General features: G+C 38.2%; 1 protein-coding gene across 1 annotated transcript; it reads left to right on the top strand.

Annotated features, from left to right (window-relative positions):
* Window positions 1-2,015: 2,015 nt before the first annotated feature.
* CFAP99 (cilia and flagella associated protein 99) lies at window positions 2,016-22,381 on the top strand (the record flags this gene model as incomplete). Its single annotated transcript, XM_009574763.1, has 7 exons — window positions 2,016-2,104; window positions 4,312-4,516; window positions 6,285-6,426; window positions 7,586-7,737; window positions 11,073-11,278; window positions 19,524-19,686; window positions 21,983-22,381. Coding segments are annotated over 7 exons (1,125 nt in total), but the record flags the coding sequence as incomplete, so codon positions are not given.
* Between the last annotated feature and the right edge of the window lie 3,022 nt (window positions 22,382-25,403).

The raw sequence follows: 25,403 nt of genomic DNA, 5'->3' as shown, positions 1-25,403 counted from the left end.
CCAACCTTAATGATTCTATGATTCCATATTAAACACATTTTTTTCATTTCAGACACATTTATTATGTGCAGCAGCAATTATTTCTCATTGCTGTTACAAAATATGTATTCATCCTTTTCACTGGAAGAATGAGACAGTACAAATGCATCATCACTCTGTCTCAATCTGCCTCTTGCTCATATCAGGCCTTGCTCTTTACATATTTATTGGTTTTGGTGAGCTATTGTGTGTTCATTAGGTGGAAATAGTGAATACAATTTTTTTCCACAATAATTACAGTGTTCTGCGATTTTCCCAATTATTTCCATTTTCTCATCTTGAAAAAAGGGAAGATATCTCACGACAGAAAGAGAACAAGTAAAATTCAAAAAGTTCTTGATACCACATGACATAGAAGAATCTATTCAGTTATTTTACTTATACCTGTCTGCATATATCTTGGGAGTCCTAGTTATTTTGACTATATGGGCTGTCATATTTCTGTTTCATTGTCATACAGTCATATTTCTGTTTAATAAACTGGGAAACTGAAGTTAAAGGTATTTCCATAATCATTCTTAGATTAGTTCTCTATCCAAATTATAGTTAGTAAATACAGAACATGAAATCTGTATACACAGGTAATTGCCAAAAATATGAAAATTTCTACATGTGTCAGAGAAAATGTCTACTCTAAGCCAGTATAGTGTATAAAATACAGGCTGGAGAGGGAATGTTCATATAATGCAGAAGACTTTGAGAAGGGTTTAGAAGTAGACTAAAAGGAAGGAAGGACACCATTAGGCATTAAGAAGAGTAAGTATAGTGAGTCAAACAAAAGAAATAAAATACATTGGTTTGGGTTCTTTTCCTAAATTCTTCAAATTATCATGATTTTGTCAAGAAACAGATAGGTAATTAATTTTTGTCCATTAAAATGTGCCATCTGTGTGGAAAACACTAATTCTACTTAGTGAATTTCTAGGTGATAGCATGTGTTTGTTATCCTCAACCTAACCTAATTAATATCAATTATAAAACATCCTTTTTCCAGTTAGCTTATGTATTTCAGGAGACTGCAGTACATATTTGTGCATACAATTTTTGCATTATATAGCTTGAGTGATTCTGTGCAACTGTTTCTCAGCCACTCATTAAGCTGTTAATTTGGAATTTAAATATGTTTGGATTCTGAACATAGAACTTGTCTGGATTTAGGTCAAATGTGTCATGACTAAGCTTTGTTTTCTGCAGGAATGACCCCAGTTCTTACCCCCCAGAACTGCTTTGCCTCGGTTCAGATCAGGTCTATTATATGTATCTGCAAAGGTGATATATTTTTTCTGAATAGCCTACTTGTGCAGGGAACATTTTTAACTCGCAGAGAGGTTGTTCCCTTCCTCCCTCAGTATTTAGAGGTTGTCTGGAGTTAGTCCTAAGGCTATACTTTGAAGCACTGCAAAGCAGCCACAGGATCTAGTCCAAGTTACACCACGAGGACTGACAGTCACTGAGAACTGTGCTTCCACTATCTAGAAAATGGATATGGCAATTGGCGATGCCAGTTGTCTTAGAAATATTTTGAAGTTAAAATAGTGATTATTTGTAAAACACTTTTGAGACCTTCCTATGAAAGGTACTGCTTATGTTTTACTTCAATGGTTTTGGCTAACTTACCATCTTTCAGAGAAGCAGTTTATTTTCTTTGTCCAAAGCAGATGGAATCCTTGCACATTATGTATATGAGCACTGAAAAAAATGAAAGGAAGTGAACACATTCTATGGGATTTGACATGGTCCAAGAGTGATTACAAATTTATAATCCACTTGGGAGACTTTGCTGATTTCTTAAGCAGCTTGAGTGGTTTATGAACAGCATGCAATTTCATTGTGAATGTCAGATTAATGCTAGATGAATGCTTTAAGCAAAATTCATGCTGTCTTAGGTCGATTTATTTAACCCATTGAAATGTTTTTATACTCTGTTTTATGGTTTACATTACTAACTATAGTATATACATTCCCTTTCCTGACAGATTGACAATATACCTATTAAATTAAATGCTGCAGCTATTTTAAGAGAGGGTGCCCTCTATCAGCGGAAAATGGAACAAGAGCTCAAGAGGTATAATCACGCTTCTTTCTCAGATTACTTTTCACATCCCTGGATATAGAATAATTAACAACATTAAAAATAATTAACTAAATTCCAGATAGATTAAAATAATGGATCTGTTGTAAGGCTATTCTATAAATACAGGTTGACCAATAAAGAGAAAAGTGGACTGAAATGAAAGTCTACATTAAAGTCATTGTTTTACTGTAGATGCTACACAGTGTGACTGTGTTCTGATTTAGCACTCCAGCTAGCGTCCACCTGCAAAGTCCAATAAGGATCACTTGTTATATTTATTCTGATTCTCCAGAATAAATAATGACCCAAATACACATTATTTCTGTGTCTGATGCGTATATATTAAGCCAAATCATTTCATATACCTCCATTTTCTTCAATGGTTTGTGGTCAACTATATGCCAAATTTGATACTTGAACTTGTATATGTATATAAAAACACCTGTCCATTTCTATCACAGTGAGATATGGGGGACTAAGAGTGTGCAGCTCCACAAGGCAAGACGAGCCAGGAGCTGAGGGTGACAGCAAGGCATGTAGGGACAATGTCCATACTGACAGCAGCTCAGTTCCATAGTACCCTGACAAGGCAGCGGAGCGGATCCAGTGACAGACAGCAGGGTCAGCCAGTGGTCCAGTGATTGCTAGATGAGTCCGTAGTGACGAGTCAGGGCTGGGGTCATCCAGGAAGCCAACTCAACAAGGCAGGGTCAACAAGGTACTAGGCTGGGTGCAGGCATGCCTACAGCGTAGCTTAGGCAAGGACAAAGGCTGTTAACATCAGCTTAAATGTGGCTCCCAGGAAGAAACTCTACACACACAACAGGACTTTTCATATCTTTTCCTCACACAGCTCTTTTCACTGCAGTCTGATCCAATGTTATATGGTTGCACTGCAACAGAGCTGTCTTTGAATACAAGCAACTAAATCCTAGCAGGGGTGGGGAATAAGAGGTTGCAGGTTCTTTTGGTGCACTTAGGGCTCCAAGGAATCCTGATATAAGGATTCCTCTGACATAAGGAATCCTTATTCAGCAGCATAGGTTTTCAGCTGACATTAACTGGGAAGAGGGTGACTCCTGAATGGCCACTGCAGGTTGTATTATATAACTAGAATTACAGAACATTTTCACTAATAATTTTAACAAAGATAAAACCTGTATCATGTCACCTTGATTTAGCATTATTTCTAATCCACCTGACTTAGTAGGCTAAGGACTAGATATTGTTAGCATTTTAAGTCCTGGAATGACTGCCTACGGATGGATTTGATCTTTGGACCTAGCAAATTTTGGTACATGGATCAGGATTTTAGCAGTAAGATATTATGCATTACTCAGGTTCTGTTATCAGCTATGTATGTACATTGAGGTTCTTTTCTATTACATATGATATTGTTCGCTCTATCTGGCAGAATTTTGTTCCACTCAGCAAAGGAATAGATTTTCCCCGTAACTTAACACTATTTTATATTAATGAGTTTCAATCTTCAGCTGCATTTAACACACAACAGATACATATATATAGTCATTGGGGAGCAGCAGTAGGGCACAATTCACAGCATTTTGTGTCTCTGCCCTAATTCTTGGCTCATTCAATCCTCTGCTGCAGGACTTTGAGGGGCCTGCCCCAGGGCTTTGCTATGCTTTTCTCTCTTAGCCAAGCACAAAAATAAGAATGTGGTTTTGCTTAATAGCTGAATACTGCTTTGCCTCATTGCAGCAATATTATTTAATTGACAAAATACAAAACAGAAATAGAATTAAGCAGAAAAGTTTTTAGTTCTCTGTGGCCAAGAACATTGCCAAAGAGAAAAGTTATTTGTTCTTTCTACCTCTAAGCAAAGTAATCCTCTGAGAAAATGTACATACCTTCAGCCTGATTCTCCTTGCTCCTTATGAGAATCCGTATGTAGCTAAAGTTTGCCCTCTCTTGGGGCTTTGTTTTACTGAAAACTTTGGAGTCCATGCTCTCATGCACTTTCTTCCAGCCTGGCTTTCCCAGGCTTTCCACATAGTAGGAACACCTCTTAGACTGGAATTAAAATATATGTCAAATGACTTTGCAATGACCGCCTTTTTTCTCTGCAGAGATCAAACATCTTATATCATAACAAACTACTAGAAATGTTTTCTGAATCAAGGCAGAGCTGCAGAGCCAGATTCCTAGAATTGTATACTCTTTCTTCTCTCTTGCAGAATTGAAAATTTGCTACGAGGGGCTGGAGACCCATCTGAATTCTTGGAATGGCAAAAACAGATGCGTGGAAAAGATTTGGAAGAGCAGCTGGCTGAAATAGAATGTAGGAGGCTTCAAGGGAAACTGAGTCATGAAGAGGCAGTTCTAGCCCATCAGAATGTAATTCAAGAAAATAAGAAGAAAGCTGATCTAATGAGAGAAGAGGTAATACATAGAGCGTTGCTCAAATTTTGCTTACATTCTATCGGTGCAAAACATACCACAGATGATTTCTATCATAAGAAGGTGTAAAAGTCTATACAGTGTCTTTACTCACTGGAGTCTGCAAACAATGGAAAGATAGTGCTATAACTTCCAGACACAGCAATGCTTATACATTAAAGTACTTTTTACAAGTGTTTGATCTGATTGATAACACTTACGAAGTAACTTGATTAAAACAGAAGGTTAAGGCATTCTCCTCTATATTCATGTCATTGTGGATATCCTTTTTGAACAGATACTGAGATACTAAGCACCATTTGCAATGAAATCACCAATATATGACTAATTTCATTATCTTGTTAAAATGAGAGCCACAAATAGGAAAGAATTTGTTTTCTTAAACTGATATAATTCAATGTACTTCATATTGTATCACAGGCCTAGATCTCTCTTAGAAGAAAATTCAGGCAGAGAACCCTCTTTGGATCTACCTATTTATATGGAAAACTAAATATTTATGCCAAGAAGTATTTTCACACAGTTTCTGATCTGGCAAATCACAGTTTCCCAAAAACATTGCTAGATCTTCTGATTTTTTCCCAAACTCACATTACATTTTTCCAGTGCTTTTCCTATAAACTAAACAAGTGATCAAGAAATAACTAATACTATAGATTTTAAATTTTTCATAGTCACTATCATAGGCTTTTCTTTTCTATGAGCCCAGTTTGCTGCTATTGCCCTGTAGGCCAGCCAGTACTTTTCTCTTGGCCACCTCTCACAGATGTCTCTGCAGTGTCTCAGCAACTTAAGATACAACCAGAAATGTACAAGATTTCCATAAAGGCCATGCTGCAAAAGGGAAACTTGCTTAATGAGTTCCTTCTCTGTCCTTTGAAAAAATCTTTCAACCTTTTTTGGCATTGAGTCTTCATGTCTGTTTAGACAGGCTGTAGCAAGAACTTAAAGTGAACCCTACTATGTACAACTGAGCATAGTGTGATCTCTCACACTCGCTCCAAAATTATTGTAATTATTATATTCACCTCAATTTCAGAGCATGAGTGTTTTATTTGTTAACAGAAATGTCCCAATATGTATAGATTTGGGGATGTGCAAATCAGACTTGCTCTAACCTGACCAATTCCAGGCAGCTCCCTTCACTTGCCAACAGGTGCCAGCAGGGCACTTCATCCATATGGAGATCTCCAGAAGTACTGAGCATCAATTTTCCATTCACCAACAGCTTTCATGCTGGCCCCCCTCCTTCTTTTAAAACTCTAGTCTTCCGTCTAAAACAGACAGTACAGTAAGGAATCTAGTCTGGGAAAATCCAGTTTCCTGCTTCCTGTTCATTTCCTCTGACAAAGAAAGGAACATGATAGCCCAAAGTGGACTTTCTGTATATTACAGAGATATGACTTAGGCCTGCCCCTGCAGGCACACAACCAGCTCTGTATTAGATTGGCACTCTTCTTGGTATCTCACAACCAGATCCAGAGATGGCTTTTTTGCCTGCTTTTAGAAACACATGGGAGGAATGCTGGAAAATGGCAGTGCAAATGTTATGGAGGGCTGTTGTGGGTAGATAAACTACTTTATTTTAAGAGGGGAGCTTAAATCTGGGTCTCTATGTTGTCCCCAGCCAATGTCCTTTGTGGATGATGTAATACTTTGAATCCATTTGTCCTTGCACTATTTCAATGATTTGAGGCACTCAGATCACCAGTTATCAGGAATTTTATTCACCTCTTTGTTTGGGATTTAGAAAGCAGAGCTGATGCACCAGTATGCAGAGAAACGTCTACAGGAACAGAAAGAAATGAGAGAGCTGGTGGAGCAGGTCGTGGAAGGACACAAGAATGCAAAGCAAGCGAAAATAAAGCTCCAGAAATACAAACAGCAGATAGGTATTTATATATTCCCAGAAAAATGAGAGATGATGCAAATGTCCCCGAATTACTTTATCTTTATTTCAGTGGGCCAATTACAATTTTTACAGAAAGGAAAGGGAAGTTGAGGGGAAGATCCAGGCTATACATTCCCATGAATGCATTAATAGGCATTCCAGGAATAAGTTGGTAATGGGTAGGTCAGAAATTCTAAGCTACTAGTCATGGGAATTACTCTTTGTTTAAAAGGGAGAAATACAGCACTAATGTTCTGCAACTAGTTTCCCTTCCATCTAAAAGTAGCATATGTGAATTACTGTACTTTTTGTCAAATCCACTTATGAAGCTCAGATTCTTGTGATTCATATCATTAAGAGAGGATTTGCCTAGCAACCACTGTGAAAAAATCATGGCTCAAGATTATTGTCTTCTCCAGAGAAGACAGTCCAGAGAAGAAAACTGTAGCTAAGGAAAGAAAAGCCATCTCCTAGAAGGCCAGTATCGCAAGGGAGAAGGATGTAACACCTCCAAGACAGACCAGTCATTAGGATGAAGGGAAATAATATTACTCATCCTCCATTATTCTTAAAGAAAATTCTTCAGCTAATGCATTAGCTAATGAACTCCAGGGAGAAGGCTGTTCTGACTGGCATGGCTGTACATATTCCAGTGCAACGCCATGTTAACATCTACTGTATGAACAGGCTACCTCTAGTTGTGCGTATTTTGCTTGTGTATCTCCATACTTGTATCAGTAAGGGTTGAGGCGGGCAGAGGGTGTTAGCCACTCTGAAATGGCCTAGCAAAGCCTACCAGCCTTTGCAATTCAGTGATTTCTATCATATATATAGCTTGAAAAACTATGAATATTTGCTATTGTATATCCTTTTATTAAATAATGAAACAATATGCACTAATTAGAACAGAAATTACAAAGCAGTAATTCAAAGTGTCTACTTTATGTATGTATACAGTATGTTTATGTGTTGAATAGAATGCTAGATAGTGGAGGTGGGAAGTTTCTCTAATCATTCCTCCCACCAATGCCAGACTATTCCTCAGGTACCTTTAGATCAGTATTATTGTCATTATTCACAAATGCATACGAATTTTCCTCCAGATGGACTACTTGTTAAAATATGCAACCAACTAACAGAGATTAGTTCTTTTCTTTCAGTTCAGGAAGTTTGTGAAGAAAATCGAGAACTTCTTCGGCAAGCTTTAGAAGAAGAGGAGGAAAAGCTTAGGAAAAGATATGAACTAATTCAACAAATACGAGCTATTGAGTCTTTACCAAGCATTAGACACAAGTTAGTTGATTTAACTGAGGTAAGCTCAAAAGGAAAAACCACTGTTTTTACATAAATGTATATTGTATATGTTTCACACATTTAGAGGAATTGCGCACTGCATGCAGATATATCGCAGTCTGGATGCACAGCATTAAGTACAAAGTGACCCCATGACACAAAGGTTAGATCTGAACTGGAACTTTCAAAAAGTTCATAAAATGAAAATTTTACCAGGAAGAATATTCTGATGGTAAGTGAAATCTTAATCCCCTTGAACTTTCTTTGAATTTTCCCAATAGGATCTGGGTTTCCCGATATCTTTCAAAAAGAGACTGACAAGTGATTACATCTTCTATCCATCTTCACAAATTCACAGATTTATCAGTCCTGGGTAAGGACTAAAGGAACACAAACTTTGGACTGATGTACAGTTGTTCATATTGCAGTGGTGATTGCCATGGTAATTAGCAAAATTAATTTCCTGTGCGTTCAAAACTGTCAACATTCAGGTATATGAAAGAGATTGTCAAGACAACCCAAAACCTGCTGAGCTGTTATGCATGTACTGTGCAAATGACTTGTGCGTGTGTCGTTAAGTCTACAGTAAATGTATCCCAAACATCTTGGATTTACTATTGATGCACAACAATTGATATGTCTAAGACTGGGCTTTGCAATGCCCGCTTTTGCAGAATTTCCAGACTTAGGCAGCATCCGGAAATCTGTTATCTTACCAGTGAATCAGAAGCAGAGTAGCTGAAAATACTCTTCCATTTTTCTTATCCATACTGAAAGAAGAATAACATAGAATAATATAAAATGACACTAACAATTTTAAATATAATCCTTTTGGTTTTTTCTTTCCTTTCTTTCATGAGTATTCCAATGAAGATCACAAATTAAAAAACATCCATGGCTAGTCTGCAGAAACCATACAGAAGTAACAGGTCTTCTTTCCATGGGTCTTTTGGAACAGTCAATATGATGCTTTGGTTTCAACTCCTGCTCCTCATTGATTCCAAAGCTACCTACTATCTTTGCAGCCACCAGATAAATCTGCCATTTCATTTATCAGATTTTAGAATACATTTAATGTTAAAGTGTGAAATAAGTGAACAAGAATAAAATCAGGTCCCCTTTACTCTCTTTGGTTGCCTTTATGGCTGTTGCCATCACTTCTCAACTTCTTTTCCAGTCAAAGAAGGCAATTCTCTTTTTTCAAACCCAGACTCACTCCACCCATTTGTGGAGAAATATTACTGAATCACAATGGAAAAAGCAGGGGAAAAAAGTGAAGAGTACAAAGAATTATTGTACACCACAGATACTATAAACTGTCTGCATGGAAATGCCAAGAGGTACTCCAATCTATAGGTCTTCTACCGCTTCAGATAGAGTTGCATATGGTGCTAAACAGAGCCCTTAGCATGGTCTCACTGCACATTTGTTACCCAGATGATTCAGTCACAAGATGTAGGCTGCAAAGACACAATGGTATAATGTAGTTGGATGTGGAAATGTCATTACTTTTTCAATCACAACAACTTCTGTAAAATGGTGCAGGCTCTCATGCAGGAAAATGGAGGTGACTGGAATGTCAGTATTTTCTTATTTTTGAACCTAGTTCATTTCATTGCCACTTACAGTGGCTGTCGACCCCTCACATAGCGCTTCCACTGAAATACTGTTTGTTTCTAAGTACAGGATATGGCTTTAAATACAAATTCAATAATAATCCCTCTAAAGCACCAGTGTTGTAGCAGCAGAGAGCCAAGCCTGGTTATTTGTTGTACTCTATTTTGTGGTTTTATTGCCCCTGCCGCCCCCGTCCCCCCACCTTACTGTTTTCTTCATCTTTCTTGGCTTTCCCCCTATTTCATGGGCCCACTGCTCTGAACAGTCAGAGAACGGTCACTGGAGGACGAGTACCTGACTAGACTGCTTAGATGGCATCCCAGACTAGACAAGAGGGACTGGACCCAGGTCAATTCTTGCAGCCAAACTGACAATCTGAGCATCTATCTATGACAGAGCATCCTTCTCTTTTCCTGTTGTTTTTTTTTTCCTTCCCCTTCATGTTCTGTTTTGTGAAAAGCTCAAAAGCAGAAAGGCAACTACTATTCTGTCAACAACTCGCTTAGTATTCAATACAAGGGCGTTTTTTCCCTGCTAAAAAGGATTGCTTGAAAAAATGAAGGCTCTTTAACTGAATAATTTCTCTCCATTAAAAGGATTTTAATGAGTTTTACTTACATATGTTTATCATTACCACTTAATTTCAGTCTGAGAAATACAATTTGGAGGAATGGTTGTTCTTTTGGATTCCACACCCCCTCCCTAGTCACTAATCCTATGGAACTAAGTAGAGCAAGGTCTTTGTGATTAAAATCCTAACCAGTGTTTCACGCTCCATGTTATACAACTGTATAGCAAGAGTCAGATTAGCATCTTGATTTCCTGCACCCATATATTCCATTATAACATGCCATGGTACAAGATACACACCGAAGATGTGTACCAAAACTGTATTAAGATAGACAGAAGAATATTAATTGGTGTGAAATTGATTAAATTTTGCAAAGAAAGCTACACAGAAGCTCAGTATTTGTGTGGGTTTATGCAAGTTTTCCATATATGCAGATGTATATATGTGTGGACATAGGAAAAGGAAGAGTGTATGTAAGAGCAAGGGCCGAAAACTTCAAGTGTGCACAAATCTGTTTAGAAATGATCTTTGTATGCAAACTAAGGTGCAGAAATCTCTCATTACATCTCAGAATCAGGCTCATTATCACTCTCATTGCGAAGTGGATTTTAAAAAGCCTTCATTAAACATTCAGGTTTGAATATTTTAACTTTGGGCATTAAGATCTGAATTTCCTGCATGCAAAGCATAGTCTTTTCAGATAAAAATAGTAGATGCCATCATAGATCAAATCCATAATTCAGAAATAGATAATTACAAAAAAAATGCATATTTTTTACTGTAAAGTCTGTTCTGGTTTTACAAACTGAAAAATATGCAGTTTTACACATTTAAAAACTGCAAAAGTCTTATTAAAACTAAAAGATAAGTCAACTAGAATTTTTTTGGACAGCAAATATGTTGTATTTATGATTAATCTACTGTATATTTCAATGCTTTTTCATGAAATGTTTTATGAGCCTTGTGTTTTTACACATACGAAAGGTAAGCTCTACACCTTAAAAACAGCTTGTAAATAACAGTTAGATTAGGGCCAACCCTATCTTTCCTGAAGTCAAAATATATTCAGCATGATTTGGAACACAATCAAAATATTCTGGTTTTACTCATTTACTCTCCCCTTGGTGTTTACAGTGTTATTTAAACCTATATTTCACGTTCTTTAGACTGGTGGCCATGGTTTAATTTGTGAAATGTCAATAGTGGAACTACGTGAACGCCTCGCTCTACTCAGAGAAGCACAGAAGGCAGCAGAGGAAGAGAAGAGAGACCAGATAATTCATGAAAAACAAGCTAAGGAACAACTTCTTCTAGACAAACTGGACCAGATTTCCCTGTTCAGAGCAGAACTTGGACGAGCAGCTGCTTTAAAGTCAGTATAAAACAGCATGTGACATTTAAGACATTGCAACTTTGTTAATATTTTGCTAGCCCCTTGAGGAGAAAAACAAGTAGTGAGCAAAATACTGCCCTTTTATAAATAAGTATGACTTTTGTCAAGGGTTACACTGGGGCCAGAATTTCCTTTAATTGAAAATAATTTGCATCACATTTGTTAAATCTTTTTCATAATTTTGAATTTGTGGTTGAAGACACTGCGTAGGCTAGTGTTGACAGTATTGCCCCAGGATTCAGAGCCAGTATTATATATTGAGAAAGAAATTCTGCCTTTCTTCTGTTCTTTTTCAGCTAATCAGAACTAATTTGATTTTATAAGAATCATTCTAGCTTGCTACTTAAAGTGGCTTCTCATTTTCATCTAAACCAATACATTAGGGCTATAGTTTGCTTCCTTGAACTTCATTTGTTATGTGAAAAGGCAGGCCTTATTTTAGAAGTTAAAAATATTTTAGGAAGGAGATTTTCTGATAACAATAATAAGTTATAAATTAAATATATTACAGCAGTAGATCAAAGAGAAAAATCTTTGCTTACAGGCTCTCTGATCAAATTTTGTTATTATTCATTATCATATTTACTATTCATTGTCATAAAAGATCCAAAACCATCATAGATGCTTCACGTATGCAGCAGACAGGTCCCTTCCACAAGGAGTTTAAAATCTAAGTTAAAGCTATTTACAAATAAAGCTGAGCAGGAAGAAAGCCTGTGAAAAAGTGTAAAATATGGCACACCGCTTCATCTTATGCCAGTTTTACTGCATCTTGACTATTTGCCATTGTTTTCTTGAAAGTTCTCTTTCACCTTTTTCCTTTTTGTGAGTTTGAGAGGTTAGTCCTTGTCTTGCCATATTTATTTTGCAAACAGATGTTCAGGCTGACATTCTGAAGACATATTCTATCAGGCTAAAAACACATGTCTTTAGAGATATCTTAGATGTGTGTTTATTGCTGAGATACCGAAGGTGGCTTCTTAGAGTTAAATTCATGTTATTGATTTATCATCCAGTTCTAAATCTCAATTACAGAAGGTAGTATTGATGTATTCATTTAACTAGTTTTCAGTAGTCCCAGCTCTAATTTGGTTTGTGGATGATAGTTAATCTCCGAAGACTGGGGGTTTACTATGTTAGTACTTAAGAAGATAGCTTAATGAATTTAATGAATCAATAACTGCAGCTCCAGTGGACTGACTGCATAGATCAGTGACCCTCTCTTCTATGGCATATTATCAAGAAAAGACTTTAAGACTAAAGAGCCTGAAATGGAGTTGGAGCTGGAAATACACTTTCATCGCTAAACATTCACTGTTGTGAAAGCCTGTGGGAGCAACTCAAACCACCGCTTTCCACTAGAGATGCAAACTAGGCATTTAGAACTTGTACACTACATAAAACCTGTTTCACTAGTAACTACTTAAAGAATCATTTGTTATGCTAGATGTGCAGTCTGTGAATTTTGTATAGTGCTGTGTTTCTTTAAAATAGACTCTTTGGCTTAATTCAGATCTAAAACTGTTCTGATCCTGCAATAAGCTATGCTTGACTGAGAAGCTAATGTTGATTCACTTTTTGTCCTGACATTTGAAATGTTTTTTAAAACAGACCAACATGCCAAAGATGGTAGAATCCAACTGAAATTAAACACTTAATTTGCAAGCTTCTAGTCAGACTCATGATAAGTAATACAGTAATTTTAATGGAGCCCTGTTTGCTCTCCAAATAAAGAAAATACAAAGTTTCATTATAGATGTTGTAAGACATTTCCTTTCATGGCTCCCAGGCAATCTACGTATGTAACTTAAGAGCATCTACTATAAAGAGGCATCATCAAATGCCATCAAACAACATACCAGAAATGTTGTTCTTTGGGAGTATATTTAATGCATTTTCATCTAGAATGCAAATCTATGGTGTTATTTCTGTTAATATAGAAGTACAGCATGCTGCCCTATTTACAAATGCTAGACACTTTGCTGCAGCTTTTATGTCTCTCTAAACAAACTATAGGCTTTGTGTGTTAAACCTGATTTACAGATCTTGAATCCTGAAATATCTATCAAGTCAATGTGAGTGATTAATTGCTTGGGTTGTATTATTGATACGCTGCACAGGAGGTGTAAAAAGCAAATTTTTATGTTTAGAGAATTAATTCATAATTATAGGGATAGAATAGCAAATCTTACCAATAGTATTCGTAAGATAGCCTTATGCATCAATATAAAATTATATGTTGGATCTTAAATTGCATTATGTCAAACGCTACTGCTAATCAGCTGAAGTATGGCGGCTAAGCTTTGCTAAACAAATGTGCTTTAGTTAGTGTCAGCTGGAGTTTAATTGGGTCCCTACCGAGCAGGTTCCTTTCAATATCATTTACAAACTGACATACATCAACACAAAAGAAGCACATTGAGCAAGCATATAATGAGCTATATTAAACAAAATAGGAATCGGAACATAAAAAATTACAGAGACATCAGCCTTTAATAGACTGCAAGCCATGACATCCATCACAGCAGTGGCTTTGTGAGTGCTTGCAGAACACTTAAGAATCAATTCAGTATATAAGCAGGACGTCCCTTTAATTGCTAGAATTTCAAACAGTTTGAAAATCAGCACTGGCATATGAAGTGGACAAACATTTGAGTTCTCAGCTTTCGAATATGAGCACCAAAAGATTTACGAGTGTTTGAATACATGCTAATGTACTAAAGCTATGTGCCTATATACTTCAGGTACAATTCCTTTTCATTCCAGTGAGACTACATCTATTACTCCAAGTAATTTAATGCACTAAGAATCAAGCAAGAGATCAAGCCATTTGGTGCTGAGGCTCCCTCCATCCACATTATCTGTGGTGGGGGGGGGTTTACTTTGGGTTGGATTTAGTCTGGTCTTGGGACTGCATGTTCTCACCATTCATGTGGTTTAAAGCTGTCCAGGTCCAGAGGAAAGTTATCTCACAAAACTTCACATACTCAATTCCTCACTCCTTTGCAAGCCCGTCTAGTGAACACCACACTATCCTTTTCTCTGTCTCACATAGATGGCAGTAGCACATCCATGTCCCCACCAGCCACTGCCACATATGTATGGTACAGAGAAGCCAGCCTTATTTCTTGCTCATGTTCCTGCCTTGTTTGTTTTCCTGCTCATTTTCAAGTGACATGACGGTGCCTGCTGCCTGAGCCTCCTCCCCTCTCCAAGTCAGGGCCACATCCAGATGAAGGTAGCAGCTGCTGTTCCAAGGTGACACTCTGAACTGATACTAATCCTCCTTGAATTCCTTGCCAAGGTGGCAAAGCACTCCTTTCTCTTCCTGCCCCTGCCGGTGCTCAAACCCCTCCTTGACAAGGGGCACTGACCACACACCAGTGTAACACCTCTCTCTTGGCCTGAAATGGGGATGGGTGGAAATAGTGTGAGGGCAGCCATGGCAGGAGGACAAGGGGGAACACTGCTTATGAGGAGGGACAGGAGAACAAGCAGAAGAGAGGGTTATGGATGGATGACTGTGACTGTCCTTTCCAGGTAGAACAAGCTCCCTAAAGCAGGTGTTCGCTGGAATGTCCAGGTCTGACTTAGGGGGTCAAATGCCTTCTGGGTGAGGAGGGGAGAATGGAGCCCCATCCTCAAAAACCTGTAAGACACCCTGGCAGCACAACCCTGTGATGGAGCACACAACTGAGGGAAGGGGCAGACAGCACAGGGAAGTAGAAAGAGGTAACAGGGGAACATGTGCCATGCTATCCCTATTTGTGGCTATTGCTTCAGGTCTTCAAAAACATGGCCTAGAATAATGAAAAAAGCTGAATAATTAGCAATATAAGGGGCTTTGGTTTGGTACTTCATAATATTTGTGATTTCATTAATTTCACAAATTTCATAAATACTTGAACTTCAGAGTTCTGTATGTGTTTGCAGTAAGGAAGTAAGATTTAGTTTCTCAGTCCCTACTGCTGGCAATGAGCTCTTCACTAGCATTGAAACAGAAGGAGGAAATTTAACAGCAATGATGGATCAGAAATTTAAATATGTGAAGACGTATTATAGACATATAAAGAAGACACATTAAAGACACATCAAGAAGACACAGCCAGGCTCTTCTCAGTGGTGACCAATGAGAGGACAAGAGGTACAAGAGGAAACACAGGAGGTTCCCTCTGAAAAGGAAATACTTTTTTACAGTGACAGTGACCGAGCACTGGCACAGGTTGCCCAGGGAGGCTGTGGAGTCTCCATCCTTGGAGGTATTCAAAAGCTGTCTGGACACGGTCCTGAGCAACTGGCTCTAGGTGGCTCTGCTTGAGCAGGGCAGGGTGGACAAGATGACGTCCAGAGGTCCCTTCCAACCTCAACCATACTGTGATTCTGTGAATGAACTTTGATTATACAGCTTCATAATCTTTATTTCAAATGAGGAAAACACTGTTATGGATAACAATTACTTCTACACCTAAAATTAGGTGCTTAGTAAGTTAATTATTTTGGAAGGTAGTCAGATTTTGAGTGCCTAAATCCCTCACATTAGTACAAAATAGTAATGAATCTAATAGTGTAGTGTTCTTAAATGTCAAAATAATGACTCCCTTAACAGTGAACTCTTAACAGTTAGATACATTCATTTTCCTCACTGCAATAACTAAGAATTACATAGTGCAGGACAGAAAAAAGGCAAGGTACTGTGAAATACAGAGAGCCCTAGTCACTGAGACTGAGAGTATGAGGAAATTTTAAAAAATTGTTATTAATTGCACTATAAGGCAATCCTACTTCTGCTTTTAAAAATACATTTGTGTTTATTGCACAAGACTCCATTTTGTAAGGTCAGCTTATAAATACAGTCCTAGCTGTTGGTACTTTGGTGCCTAGAATGGTCAAGTAGCCATTTTTACTCCATCTCCTACAAATATTGAATCAGTTGAGTGCTGTCATACATCTATCTCCTTATACTTTTGATGCACAGGTAGAGTTTGAAAATGTAAATGAAGAGCAAAATGTGGTTTTCAGGAGGGGTCCTCTGTGCAAATCTTCAGATTCCCCATTTTTTAAACACAGCTGAGAAGACCTTCACTTCCTACAGGAAAACCTTCAATGCTGAATTGCTGCTTCTTCAGTTGTATGCCAGATGACCTACTGGACCTAGAGTCCATTTGGCCAGATGCTAAAATTGCAGGGCAGATAGTTAAATAACTACAAGGGATATGTAAATAAGAAGATGCTGGACTGCCAAACTCCATGACAAGTTTGTAAAATGTGAAGTAAAAAAATACTTACATATTTTTAAAATTCATTATATTCACTAAGGCAATCATTGAGACAACAAATATGGGATGTCAACTGCAGTTTACGATGCCTGGAGTATTATTTTAAGTAGAAAGACACTTACATTTTACCCATCACTGATGGAATTGTTCTGTACTTCATATAGTGAGCCAAAATCTTTCTGCTGTTGACTGTACACATGGCTTACACAGAAAGTGAATAGCGAACGAAATCAGTGGTAGATAAAGAAATTTTCACTGTTTTCTTTTATATCCATATTCTGTTGAATCTTTCATTAATCCCTTACTTTTCCTCCTTTGAGTAGTTTTTACGTGCATCCCACACTACTACAAACTTCCATAAGCACATCCAAGAATCTCATCTCATTCCTTAAAACTAAAATGTACTTTCTGACAAGGTCACTAAGCAAAAACTAGAGTTTGTTAAACCGTTTCAAATACATACGGACTTAAAAAATATTACAAATTTTTTCAAATTCTTTGATAGGGAAATATTTTTTTAATTATGGCAGAGTCACAAAGGGACGGAAGACTCTTGTCTGAGACCAAAAGAAAAGAAGATTAACAAATTCTCTTTCGGACCGAAGACTTGACATTATATTTTAGGAACCAGTATGATTCTTAAAGATTGGTTTTCATTGAAGGTGCTCATTCAATACCAGTAATTGGTAAATAAAATTAAAAGTAATATTAAAATGGTTTCTGCATTTTTTTTTTCATAAATTATCACATAATTTTCTATTGAATCTGGAGAGGATTATTCTAACTATGTACTACCCCATTCTGACTGGCTGTTACTTTACTTCCTTAAGAAATACGTGATATGGGGTGACAGAAATCATATGAGCTTTCTCTGTCTTGAGTCCTGAAAGTTCTCAACTGACCATCACAGAAAAACAGAATTTTAAAGTTTCTTTTTTCATTCCTTTCCTTCTTTGAGTTTCTGTTTTGATGTGGTGTGGCATCTGAAAATCTATGGGATTGGCAGCTTTTTGGAATAGTGTAGATGACTGGCACATGACTTCATGTAGAAGAGGACTGAATATTAAGTGTCTGAGGATAAGCAACAATTTACAATGTTAATTCAGAAGCAGCTGCTGCTGCTTCATGATGTTAAACCTCTGTATTTCCTGTAATTGTATTTACAAGACTCTGGATTTGCATGTAATGAAAAGTTTTGTTGCTTATTCCCACTGACAATATTTAATCATCAATAAAACCTTATTGTTATGTTCTCCTATATCCCTTGGAATGCAATGCCTTGTTACAATGCAAATAGGCATAATCCATGTTCTCAATTAGATTAAATGATAGTACATAATTTTTAGATTTACAGAATAGTGTTAAAAATTAATCTCAGTGTAGCAGAGTATGTCACAGTATTAAAGAGGATAAGGAAGTGTTATCCTAACCAGATAGCATGACACAAACAGCAGAGAGGTTCAGGAAGTGTCTCAGGAAAGCAATTGGAAATGAGAAGCCAAGCTAAACTGTCCCCCTTATTTAGAGCTCACAGTCACATTTCAGAATGTAACACAGATCAAATCTCCCCTTCATCCAGCTCCTGAGGATTTTGGGAACTGTAGTCCAGAATGGCTGCTCTGAAGAATACCTGCTACTACTGGGAGTTTTCTATCAGCAAAGATGAAGCTAACAAGGCAGACAAAAGCCATCTCTCCCAAGATGAAAGAAGTGTTTGGATCCCTGGAATCTTGATACAGACACTTTTTAAGGCAAATGGGTGGATTTAGCATCAGAAGGAACCTCTTTCTTCTTCCCCTTCCTCCAGCTCCTTTAGAAGAGTGTGCCTTATACTGAAAACACTGTGGTATAATACCCAAGAGATAAGGGAAGAGTTCTGTTGTAGAACATTTCCAAGGGGCAACCTGCCTGTGAAATTAGTCCTGCCACTGACAGAGTAACAGTTACAGGATCGGCTGAACGATGCCCCAGTGCACTCTGCTCTTGGTCATTTGGAGCCTTAATCTGGTTTCCAATAAAAGCAATTGTAATGCTGTACTACCGCAATATAAAAGGACCTTTTACAAAACTATACTTGCCAGCTGAGAGAAGGCATCAGATCTAACCTGGTTATATATTATATAATTATATATATTCTTTGGTAGATCTGACACTTACTTTAGCTCTGAATTTGGCCAGAGACTCACAGCTGCTCATGACATAATATTAATACTACAGCTTGATCATACTGAGCCAAATTGAAGGGCAATATTGAATAAAAGAGAAAGTTGGATGGTGTAACCTACATAAAGAAGTTGTAAGTAAATTGTGCCAGTTGGGTGAAAGCAAGCAAAACCAGATAAAATGTAAAATCCGGAGGACAGAAAAGTAGCTACAATAGAAGGAAAAAAAGGGAAGACTTCTGATAACCTCTCTCTTATGCCTTACTTTTATGCTGCACATGGTGCTATCAATTTATGCTCACCCAGACCCACTAACCTTAATTAACACATCACCATCCCATAGATTCTGAATCTGAACATTGAGATTACACAGAAAAGAATATCTTTCATTTGCCAAGGAATACAGCAATCGAGATGAATGCTAATGATCGTATAAGGAAAACTCCATAGTTCTCACAACCAAAAGCAGCAGTATTATCACAGGTTTTACACATGTTTTTTCTAAATAATGTCATGTCAGGCTTGAACTACTTCAGATATTGTCATCATGGCGTCCTGTGGGAAGAAATTATTCTATACTGTTTAGTAATGCTGTTCTGTAAACAGCAAGAAGCAAGTTGTGAATACCACATTCATCGAGCTATATGATTTAAACCTGTTTTGAGTCTAGCTGGTTCCCAGAAGCAAGAGAAAATTCATTATTATCAAGATAATATATGCTCAGGTGGATTTATTCTGTGGGTTGATATTATTTTACCTTCTCATTGCTTCTTTTTGATTTTGCAGGCAAGAAGAAAAGAAAAGAAAGTTCCAGTCTGGTGAAAGGTCTATGAAAGATGAACGCATTTTAAACCTGCAGAAAAAGATTGTAGAAAAAACAACGGAGCGTAAAAAGCAAGCAGGACTCTTAAAGATTACCCCCCAAAAAACCAGCATCGCATCAAGGAAGGTCTGGGAGTTACATAAGGAGAAAAGCTCTGCAACAGACCTGCTGTTCGCAGACCTTTGCTCAACTGCCAGCACTGGCGGGGGGCAGAGGCAGATGGTGCCATACATGACTGGCAATAACTCCCTGCTTCCTGCACAGGCATGATTTCTCCAAGCCATGGCCTTGACCTCACCTTCTTGTCACACATTCTGCTACCGCAGAGCAGGGCTCATCCATACGACACACTTCCCACTTTTATTACCACGCACTCTCATCCCATCGAAACAGCATCTTACGCCCTGTCTCCCTAACTCTTGAATTTCTCAGCTTCCTATCACACACATCCCATTACACCAAACCGAGATGCTCACCCCCTTGCTCACCCAAGGCATGTTCCAATTTATCATTCCCACAGTTTTTACCTCGCCTTTCCTCAGCCCGTTCCCACAACATCGGATGGAAGCACCAATAGCCCTGTAGGTGTTATGCCAGTTCACACTGGTTGTGTTTCCTCGGCAAGTGTCTAAAGACAAGTGGTGAGGAACAGCTGCTCCTGCTGCTGCTGCCACCTCTGCCATTGCCTCATGCATGCCTAACGTTTAGAAGTGGTTCATATACCAGTAACAGTACACGTACCACAGCATACGGAATACTGCAGTGAACAGTCATGATGGGATCACTTCATAAAAGCTGTACTAGCCCAATGTAAATTAGAAATAAATTTCCCAATCTGTTAAAATAATAATTCTTTACCTATTTTGTGAGAAAGTTAGATAAAGCTGAATTCAATGAAGAGGAAAATTGTATTTTTCAAGTGTGTACAGTTTAAAAACCAAAATAGTGCAATCTTTCGAGTATCAATGTTTGCTGCCTTCAGAATCCCCATTTCAGGCAAGCAAAACATGCAGGTGCTTATATAGACAGCTAGGTCTATCCCTTTTAGCAAAGAAAACATTGAAGACCTATTTGAAGAAAGCATTTCCTAAATTGGGATGGCTTTCTGAACTGAGGTTTTGAACACGATTGAACACTTTGCTGAATGGAGTCCAGAGTAAAGTAGAAGCAATAAATGCAGACTTCAATGGAAAGCAGCCATATAATTACAAATGTGAGACATTTTTAAAATAAACAAAGAGAAATTATAAATTCACAGGTAGAACTTTTGACTGTCTGATGTGGGTCTGTATGAGTGCTCCGGTGTCATATGAATGAGCAAAAAAGCCAGGATTTGAAAGTTGTTTTGATGTTAGATTTTGTCTGTTTCTCCAGCTTAGCTTTACACAGTAAGCCTCTGAAGATGTTACAGTGCTTTTATTTATGTTCTGCTCAAACGTTAAGACACCTGTAAAAAAAAAAGAAAAAAACAATGGAAAAAATTCAAGGTTACTGTAAATTATTTAGCTGTTTTGGTGTATCTTCCACCACTGCTGTTCAGCTCTGCATGACCCTATCCAAATGTTACTACAGGGAACTGGCTCAATTCTGGTCAGATACGTTCAGCAGCATCTTTATTATAATTGAACTGCGTATTGCTGAAAATGGTGTTAGTGTGACTATAGGAGAAAATTCCTCCCTTAGTTATAATGCAGTCGGTATCTGGCATTCAGTTTGTACTGCTACCTTTTAGGTTCCTCAATAAATAGGAAAAAAAGTGACACTAACCCCTTGTATTAAAGTTCCAAGTCCAGATTGTGGCTTTGTGATGGCCCTTTAGGCCAAATGGGTTTGTGCTGATGTAAGTCGAGGTAACATTTGTTTATAAATGACTATTACATTCTTAATAAAACAGAATTTATATTGCAATTTGGAAAACTAACCATAAGAAAACTACCATTAATGAAAAAAAATGTATTTTTTTATTATTTTAAGCAAAGAATCAGATAAAAAAAATAGCAGTTTTCTGTTTATTCTGAGCTTTTTTGGGAATGCTTCCTTGTGAACCCAGCTTTTGAATCAGCAGACCAGTAGAGTCTGATAGGATTTGTGCAACTGTTCATTTATGGCTTCAAGAATAAACTGTTGGCAAAGAAAGAACATAAGGCAGCAGCATTGGAGCAAACCACCCAGATGTAGTTTTGTCTTGATTTAACATTTTGTGGAGTGTTGCAGCTGTGTTTAATTCATCTTAAACTGGGCAACCCCCTCAAGTTACCTTTCTATTCATCATGCCCAGTTTGATGTTGACAAGTTTCCCAATCATGTTAGCAAATAAACTGTGTTGCCAGCCAGCCATATTATCAAATAGAAGTTCAGTGTATCCTCTAAAGAGAACCACTATAGTCTCCAAAGCCTGATCATCTGTGTGTCTTTTCTGCAGGATTCTTTGCAATGGAACCATTGGAAAGAACTGGAAGAGAGTCGGGAACGACAGTCCAGGATCCTTCAACATGGCTTCATGGCCAGAGAAACAGCTCAGAAAATGGCTGCCTACGAGGCAGCAAGAAGTGGAGCCACAATCTGTATATTGCGCTCTGAAGTAAAATAAAATACATGTGGAACAAATTCAGGCCTGCTGGAAATCTCCCAGTGTGCCTATTTACTACAAGGTTGAATTTTAATCTTTATTTCACCTTTACAGTGTGATTAGAAAAATTTGGGTCATACAGGCACAATAGAATAAAAATGTGTTAATTTTTTTGTAACAGACTTTTATTTTTAAGCTATGATGATACATTTTTTTCTGTTAGAATTTAAAGCTTTAAGAAACTGAAATCTTACCATTCAAGCTCCTACAGCAGAATGGCAAATATCTGGGTAAAAGTGTTGAGATCTGTATTTCTGTTATCATTGTATACTATGCGATGGTTTGCTATGCTCGCCTTCCAAAAGAATAAAAATGAGGGCAAAAACCAAGCAACATTTGTTTACATATGCATCTTTTCAGAAGGCATGGTCAGCCCAAGTTCCTAACACGTCTTCTTACACGCCAGTAACTGTGTGTAAGAGCATCACAGTTTTAACACTGGTTTTAGAGGATGAGGGGAAAACTGTTGAGAAGGTTTAGATGATGTGATAGCCTCCAGAAGCCAGAGTCTAGATTCAGTGACCCAAACAGACCATCCCTCTATTCGCAGATGTGAATCTCTTCAGTCTTCAAACAGTGGAAGGAGAACATAACATTGCTTGATCTCTTTAGGGAGCTGCTTCCAGAAAAAGTCAAAATTCTGTTACTCACCTAGAAGATAATTTGCCCTCTATGACAATTTCTATACTGTGTAAAACAGCCTCTAAATCACAAGACTTATTCTAGGCACAAAGCCAAGGAGGATATAAATCTGAATTGAAATCTGCAGAGCAGTAAGACTATGTAATGTATTTCTATTTTAACTCGATGCCAGTTACTAAGTGTTTAATTATGGCTATTGCAAATATTTAAATTGAAGGAGACTGTCGCTGACGTTAGAGTCAGGCAGCTGCTTCTAATGCTCTCACAACATTACATTTCTCACTTTTTACTGAAGGAAGCCTAATGGAATTCTTTTGTTGCCACCTAGCTGTGAAGATCACTTCCACAAGCTGATAAAATGTGCTTTATTTTTGATTCAAAGTAAATGCTACGGTAGTCCACGAAAGTAATGTAGGACTCATGCTCACTAGGAAGAGTTAAGGAACATAGGAGGGTGAAAAGAAGGAATGATAGCAGAACTAGAGAAGAGGGAACTATGACACTATGTCTAGTAGGGGATTGTAATAGCTTAAAATGACAAGCCCTTGGTGGCAGGGAGTTTATCTTCCTTTGTAGTTGTTCAGCATTCTGTTGCATTGTATTCCAGAACAACAAAGCCAAGTGGTGACTCTAACACCTCGGTTTTCCAGAAACTAGCAATTAACAGGGCTAACAGTCATGGTCTGGGATATTGCATAGCTGAATAGTTCCTCTTAAACTTTTTGACGTGTCTTGCGTTTTGAGAATTTAAAAAAAAAAAAAAATCGTCATTAAGCAAATAGATAGGCAGGTGTATTTAGGTAGGTAATATGGAAATTTCAAAAACCTATCATACTGCATGCTTCTTCCCCTGTGATGTTGCACCCCGTTTTCAAAATTCTTACTGAATTGCAGTCAAACTGATTCATAACTATTTCCTTCTCCATATTTTCCCTGCTCTCAAATGAAAGGACCGAGAAATAGAGGAATCTCAGTAATCCAGCTGTGGAATTTTTACCTTCAGAAGTCACAAATAGCCCTATTGCTAGTTTAGGATCTGATGCATAAAGTCATCTTCAGAATCAATGTTTTGAGGAACGTAAAAGAATGTGAATCTTTCAGGAAAAATATCAATATATCAATATATTGATATTTTTATATCAATATAGCCTATTGATTTTTCAGTGATGGCAGGTCTTGCAACAGAGTACACAGAATAACATTAAAAATACCATATTCTTCCTGACAAACGTGGATAACTTGATGTTGGAGGCAGCAGATCCTATCCAGAACGACTCTGCCCCTGGCCACTAGAGCACCTTCTCTAGTATTCCTGTTCCAGCAATGTGGTACACAGAAACCTGAAGTGATGCAATGCAGAGCCAGCAAAGGTCTAGTAGGACTTGTTAGCGTTTTATTTAAAAAGCAGCTGTAATGCCATTGGAGCCAGGTGAGCTTTGAAGCAATACAGCTGCATTGACAATGCTGCCTCAACTATTGTCTGTGGCACAGACCATCACAACCTGGTTAATCCATGCACAGATAATTGACAGTCAGCAATGCCTCTTCTCTCATTGGGCTCCACGGAAACACCGGTGCATGAATAATTCATGATTCATTCATTTACACGTTTGTTACATTATTTGCAGCCAACAAAATGAGGGTGAGTGAACAAGGCTGACTCTTAAATCTTAACAAAACAGACTTACAAAATCAGACATGATCCTAGTGACAGGCTCATTAAGAAACCCTTTAGTGCCCAAAGCCACACATTCCAGAGGTGTCTTATTTCAGTGTAAATGGCCAGACCACAAAAGCCTTCACATGCAACTGCGGTGTAAGGAGGCCCAGATTACCTGAGGAAGACCAAGGGGTTTCAGCCCTGCGATGAGCATCGGACACAGGGTGCTCACACCTCGTGTAACACAGTCGCTGCTGGGTGGCACTTGGCTCCCTCTTCCGAATCAGCCCCAGTAACGAGGCAAAGCCCACATTCAGTGACTGCCTAGCCAGGTAATTTGACCTGCCCTAGAGAGCACAGGTGTTTTATTATTTAAATGAAACCAAAGACACAGAGACAGATATGTTGGAAAAGCAAGCAAAAAAAATACCTAGTGCTGTTGACCCAGGGGAGAAGGCAACAGAAGTCACCAGGAAAAGCTATGAGTTTATCTACGAACAGCCAAGCGGCCGCGCACGGGGCGGTAAGATCCAGGAAAGGCCAGATGATCCTTGTTTTAAGGCAATGCAGTTGGGAAAAACACTTTTCTGCAGTGAGGAGAGGGCATCAAAACACCTCTGCAAATGTTTCCAAAGAGTTACATAGAGGATCTGGACTAATTATGCCAGAGGCAACAGGTAACAATTGCCCAAGTTGATGGCTCTGATGAATTTTGCTCAGTGCGTTGGAAACATTTCCAGAAGACTGACATGGGGGGAGGGGGAACCCCCAAAGCTCACACACCCCCTGGCCCGCTACAACAACATCGCAGAACACAGCAAAAGCACAGTCCTGCCTCGGCCGCCCCTTTCAGGGTCCGTCAGAGCCGAACTAACGCTGGGACCGAGGACAAGTTTCCAAGGGCTAGCCACC

The sequence above is a fragment of the Fulmarus glacialis genome, unplaced genomic scaffold, assembly GCF_000690835.1.
Source record: "Fulmarus glacialis isolate BGI_N327 unplaced genomic scaffold, ASM69083v1 scaffold18693, whole genome shotgun sequence".
In the NCBI taxonomy this organism is placed as follows: Eukaryota; Metazoa; Chordata; class Aves; order Procellariiformes; family Procellariidae; genus Fulmarus; species Fulmarus glacialis.
Note: the sequence above shows the minus strand (reverse complement) of the source record. Positions and strands in the feature narration are given on the sequence as shown.